Here is a 5,064-nt window from a genome sequence, read left to right as displayed (position 1 = left end):
TTCCTGCTTAATTCACAATAGTATTCTCACGCCTCAAGTTTCACTGTGCAGCCTGCAGTACAGCTACAGACACGTGCTCTGTGCTGAGTGACAGCTGATCAAATAAAATATTGCCATCCAGCAAAACTTCGAACTGTTTGGAGCAATCAAGGCAGGAAATTGAAAAATTCAGGAAACTGTCAATTTTCAGAAAACAAAACCAAAACCAACCAAACATGAATTCTTACTCAGTTCCTTGTTGCCCAGGAGTCCCAAATCTCTTTTACTGAAAACACCATGCAAACAAATAAACCTTTCTCATCTGTTGTATATGTACTCGGTCTTTATTATTTATTTACTTGTTCATAAGGATTTATTCTAATTCTTATTTTTATTACCCTTTTAAGAAAAAGAATAACTTGACAACATAGAGAAATATTATTCTGGACCCCCCCATAACAGAAGAGGATCCAGATACAACCAAAGGATGTTACAAACTGTGAGTGACTCAACTCACTCAAGACAATCTTTCTCTTAAAGAAGAAACCTGCTAACATCAATTTGTGTTTGAACACAAAAAAACAGCTCTCTGTGTTTTAAAATACCTTTCCCCTGGTACATACATCCCATGGCAAAGCAAAATGTTGCAGTGCTCCATGGCAGGAAAACATTCACAGTTTTTAAATGCTGTTACTATGATAACACTCTTTAATCTGCTTCCTTTACATTTTAGACAAGCATCATTGTTCTATCAGCAATGCAGATCTGATGGCTATAAAAAGGGATAATATAAGAATGGTGTGCCTTTCATCATTTTCTCTGTACGGATCCTGGTGCTAGACACAGCCAAGATGTATGTACAGAACAAACACTGGTGGAAGACTATCTCCAATGTAATAACAGGCACAATCACTGAGGAATACTCTGTAAATGTTGAAGATGCTGAATAGACTAATCTCCAGAATTTCCAACCTGCACTCAGGGCAGGTGTTCTGCAAATAACCTGAACACTGACTCAGTGCAGCAACAGTTCCCTGAAGAACTGAAGACATTTCACAGAAAAGAGCTCCACAACTTTACAGAGGCTGAATAATATGAAATAATAACATTTATTTAATAAGTCCCAGTGTAAGATAGTTGATACTGTTTGTGCTGCATTTTGGGAAGCCCTGGATAGTTGAAGCTTAACCACAGTGATTGATTGCTCACTGCACATTTAATGTGTGCCAGGCTGCTGCGGCAGCCATCACAAGTTAGAGTTTATGATTTTTGTGGTGGAGGGGTTGAATAATTGGAGAATTCAAATGGGAAGCATTTATGGACATGCCTGTGGACCAGAAGAGCCTACAGAGACCATCCAGCCCAACAGCCTGAGCCCTTCCAGGCTGCCTAGAAAGCTCAAGGGCATTGTCCAAGTGCTGCTGGAATGCTGAGCCTGGGGCATCCACCTTCTCCCCAGGGAGGCTGTTCCAGGTCTGAGCACCCTCTCAGTATGGAAATGCTTCCTAACATCCACTCTGATCCCCCCCTGGCACAGCTCTGAGCCACTCCTGTGACTGGATCCCAGTGTCACATCTGCCAGCTGCAAAATGTCCAACTGCACTCTCCAAGTCAGAGCTGACTGTGCTCGCATTGGGGTAGGTGGACAGCATAAATCTGGATTTCAGCAATACCAAGAGAAGGAAAAAAATCTTACTGCACATACACTGTCTCCAAACAAGACATTATTTTTTCTTAACTGGGATGATACACGTCCAGGAAGACTGCATTAAGGATCCCAGCATTATTCTGCCATGCCATTTATTATACTCAGTTTTATTTCTACACAATTTGACACAAAATAAGTAATTTTCATAATACAGTTGGACATGAAAACTGCTTAGTAGGACACAAAAGAAGTAATATTACTTGAAGAAATTCAGCAGTTGTCTGCTGAGCATGAGCTGTTACAACAGAAAAGGTGTCATTATTGTATAATAAGAGTATTTTTGCAGAGGTAAGGGATTACAGAAGAAACAGAACTCCAGAGGAAAAAAGCATCATGCTGTTCCTTATCAAAGCTACAAAAACAAAGCCAGCAAGGAAAACAAGTTCTGCTTTGTTGAAGGTACAACACTGACATTTGAAGAGAAGAGAAAAATACCAAAATTCATAAAACACAGTTATCAGGTAAGTTTTTAAATGAAAAAATCAATTTTATGTTTAACACTACTCAGGTGTTATATGATAGGAGAGAATAATACATTCTCCAAACTGGCATAAGAGTTCTGGTTTCCCCTTCTTGGCAATATCCCTGAAGTGTACTACTGTGCTATTCATTCAGTAACTTACAAGTGTTATTAAAGCCCCAGAAAACCTTTTTGATAGGTTTGTTTAAGAGCTAGAACACAAAAGGCAGAATTGTCAACAGCCTGAATACCAGCAACACACACAGTCCCTAAAAATCAGGCCCCTAAAAATCAGGCCGTCTGGGCTTTTTTCCCTACCCCATGAAGGAGCAAGTTTCAAATTCAGGGAAAAAGCTCTGTGTCCCCACTGCTCAGCACCAAGGCAGAGTGAACCACAACCAGCCAACCTCCCTCAGGCGTAACTCTGACTAAACTCCTACAACTCACTACCTGTTCAGAGATTCTGCGTCCTTACAAGCACTCATCAAAACAGTTTGTATGGTGGAGATAAGAGGGCACTGACAGATTAAAAATAACCCTCAAAACAAACAGGAGGGCGAAAGTGGGTTCAGATGCAGCAGCACTCAAGAAAAACCACCGTGGCATGGCAGGAGAGCCCTTGGCTGCTCCAGCATATGACAGTGTCCTCCAAACCAGTGCCAGGCTAGCTGAGAGCAGTCGGTAGAAGGTGGTAAATATGTAATTTTGTAATTAGCCAGCAGCCAACAGCTTCACTCATTAGGTGTAGTTTATTTAGACAAGACAAAAGCTTGCACAATTTTGTAACCGTATACAGAAATGAAACCATCTGAAATATATTAGTTTTTTCTCCCCTGTATATTTCCCTTTGTTCTTGTGTTTAGGATTCCCGTTTGAGCAGTACATATGCTCCCATCACTGCCAGGAGAGCATACTGCAAAGAAACACAGAACACAGACTCATTACAATTCCTCTCCACAGAGCTCTGAAAGCACAAACTCTTTAAAGGGTGCCCTCTCAAACATCACACCCTCCACAATTACAGAGCTCTGGTCCTACAGAATTGCAGGAAGATTTTAATGTGATCAAATCAATCATAACCAGGCATCACAACTGGATACACTTAACTCACAAAATTCTAATAAATGACATGTTTTCAACTCATTACAAACAACGAATTCTACTGCCCAACAGTAAGTAAGGAAACCCAGCTCATTCTACATTAGGTACCAAACCACAGACACAAATTTATTAACATCTATACTTAGAAGCAAGGTTCTTACTGTCTGTCCTTGTTATTCTAGCAATTCAAGTATTCAAAATGTCGGTATACATACCTTAAATTTTGGGTAGTCATTCATTATTATAGTTACCATTCCTACATAGGGCAAAAACCTGTAATTGATAAAAGAGGTGAATGTAAAAATTAACCCTCAAATATTACACGGAAGTATTTTAATGTTGCTCAGTCTGGAATATTTCAGTGCAATCCCATCATTTACACCTGGGACTAATGCAGATCTGAATAGAAAGTAAAATTAATTAGTTTTCCTTAATCAAAGTTATCTGAGAAAATCTGAAGAGATTTCAGCTCAGCTGGAGAAGGGGACAAAGTCAAAAGCTCAAACCGTGCATAAAATTCCTGTGGAATACCAAAACAATTTCCTAGGAATTTCCAGCAATTACAAGGATAAGCTGGTTAATTTTGCATTTTCAGGTGAACTATTTCTTAAATGTCCTTTTTTTTCCCCACACTCCACATCAGTGGGAGGACTATAAGAAGCAACTTTTCCAGGTTTTCTTTTTAATAACAATTCTATTTAAGAAATTTTAAAAATACATCAGATCTAGTTTGTATCAACAGCAGAACTGATTTAAGAGCTAATTTTTCTATCTAATTACAAAGTACATTTTGCTTTACTTACCCTCTTGCTCTTCCAACAACATCTTTCTTCTCTAACCAATTCTGACCTTCTTTGTACAAGCCTCTATCATCAACTTCATTATTATCCCCTTTAGTCAGAAATTTGATGTTCCCATTTCCTCTAGAAGGCAGAGGTGATAAACTAAATAGCACATAATTTAAAAATCTCAATTAACATCTACAAAGCAAATGAGGATGAAAAGTGCTACAAGATTAGATAACAATGTTTGCTTTCAGCCCTGCTTATTGAACAAGCACCATTAAATCATTAACATTACAGACATTACTGACTATCTATCAACAGATATTAACAAGAAACATTTTTTACAGCACTCCTAGGTTGTTGTTTGATGTAAGCAATTACGCAAGGGACATGAAAGGGACATTGTCCATCCAGGCACTAAGCTTCCTCAACAAAAGCCCCGTGTGTTTATCTGTATCTTCAACAGAACACAAATTCAAATAAAGTTCTTAAGTTTACAGTCTTCAAATGAAATTTGCTCAAGTACTGATAACAAGAAATGAGGAGTTCTCATAAAGACAAATTAGATAATAAAAAGAAATAAAATAGATGATTCTTGGAAATTTTTAAAAAGCACGGAAGAACAGATATTACTCAAGAAATAAACACCTTCAGTTCATGGAGCAAATATGTCAATGCTTGCCACCTCCAGCATAGCTTTTCACTGTGCAGAACTGGGAGCAGAACTGTGGTTTGGAAGCAACTGTTTAGCAGAGTAGGCATCTGCAATCAAGGCCAAACCAAGCCCTCTCCCGGGTGCTTTTCAGCAAGAATTGTTGTGGGCAGTGTGGCCAAGAGACACAATAATAAGAAGAATCTCTTCTTTTATCCTGAGTCAAATTTGGAAAACTTCAGTTAGCAAAGCTCACACACCCGTCAGGCTGCACCCTGATTCTGAATTTCCACCTTCCATCAAAAATTTGCTCTTAAAATCAAAATCCTAACTGTACAACCATCAGCACAGAAGTGGACTCTGCTCCCATGCACATTCC

The 5,064-nt window shown here is 38.9% G+C and overlaps 1 protein-coding gene across 1 annotated transcript in view; it reads right to left on the bottom strand.

Annotated features, from left to right (window-relative positions):
• Nucleotides 1-1,773: 1,773 nt before the first annotated feature.
• Nucleotides 1,774-5,064, bottom strand: part of SEC11C (SEC11 homolog C, signal peptidase complex subunit) — a 5,154-nt gene continuing 1,863 nt past the window's right edge. Inside the window, exons 4-6 of the mRNA XM_008638053.2 lie at nt 4,052-4,171; nt 3,464-3,521; nt 1,774-3,060 (exon numbers count right to left, since the gene is read on the bottom strand). Coding sequence (XP_008636275.1) covers nt 3,007-3,060; nt 3,464-3,521; nt 4,052-4,171 — 232 coding nt within the window. The 3' untranslated portion in view covers nt 1,774-3,006. The remainder of the gene's footprint in view (nt 3,061-3,463; nt 3,522-4,051; nt 4,172-5,064) is intronic.

This window comes from Corvus brachyrhynchos, unplaced genomic scaffold (genome assembly GCF_000691975.1).
Source record: "Corvus brachyrhynchos isolate BGI_N302 unplaced genomic scaffold, ASM69197v1 scaffold297, whole genome shotgun sequence".
NCBI classification, from domain to species: Eukaryota; Metazoa; Chordata; class Aves; order Passeriformes; family Corvidae; genus Corvus; species Corvus brachyrhynchos.
This window is presented reverse-complemented; position numbering and strand designations above follow the sequence as displayed.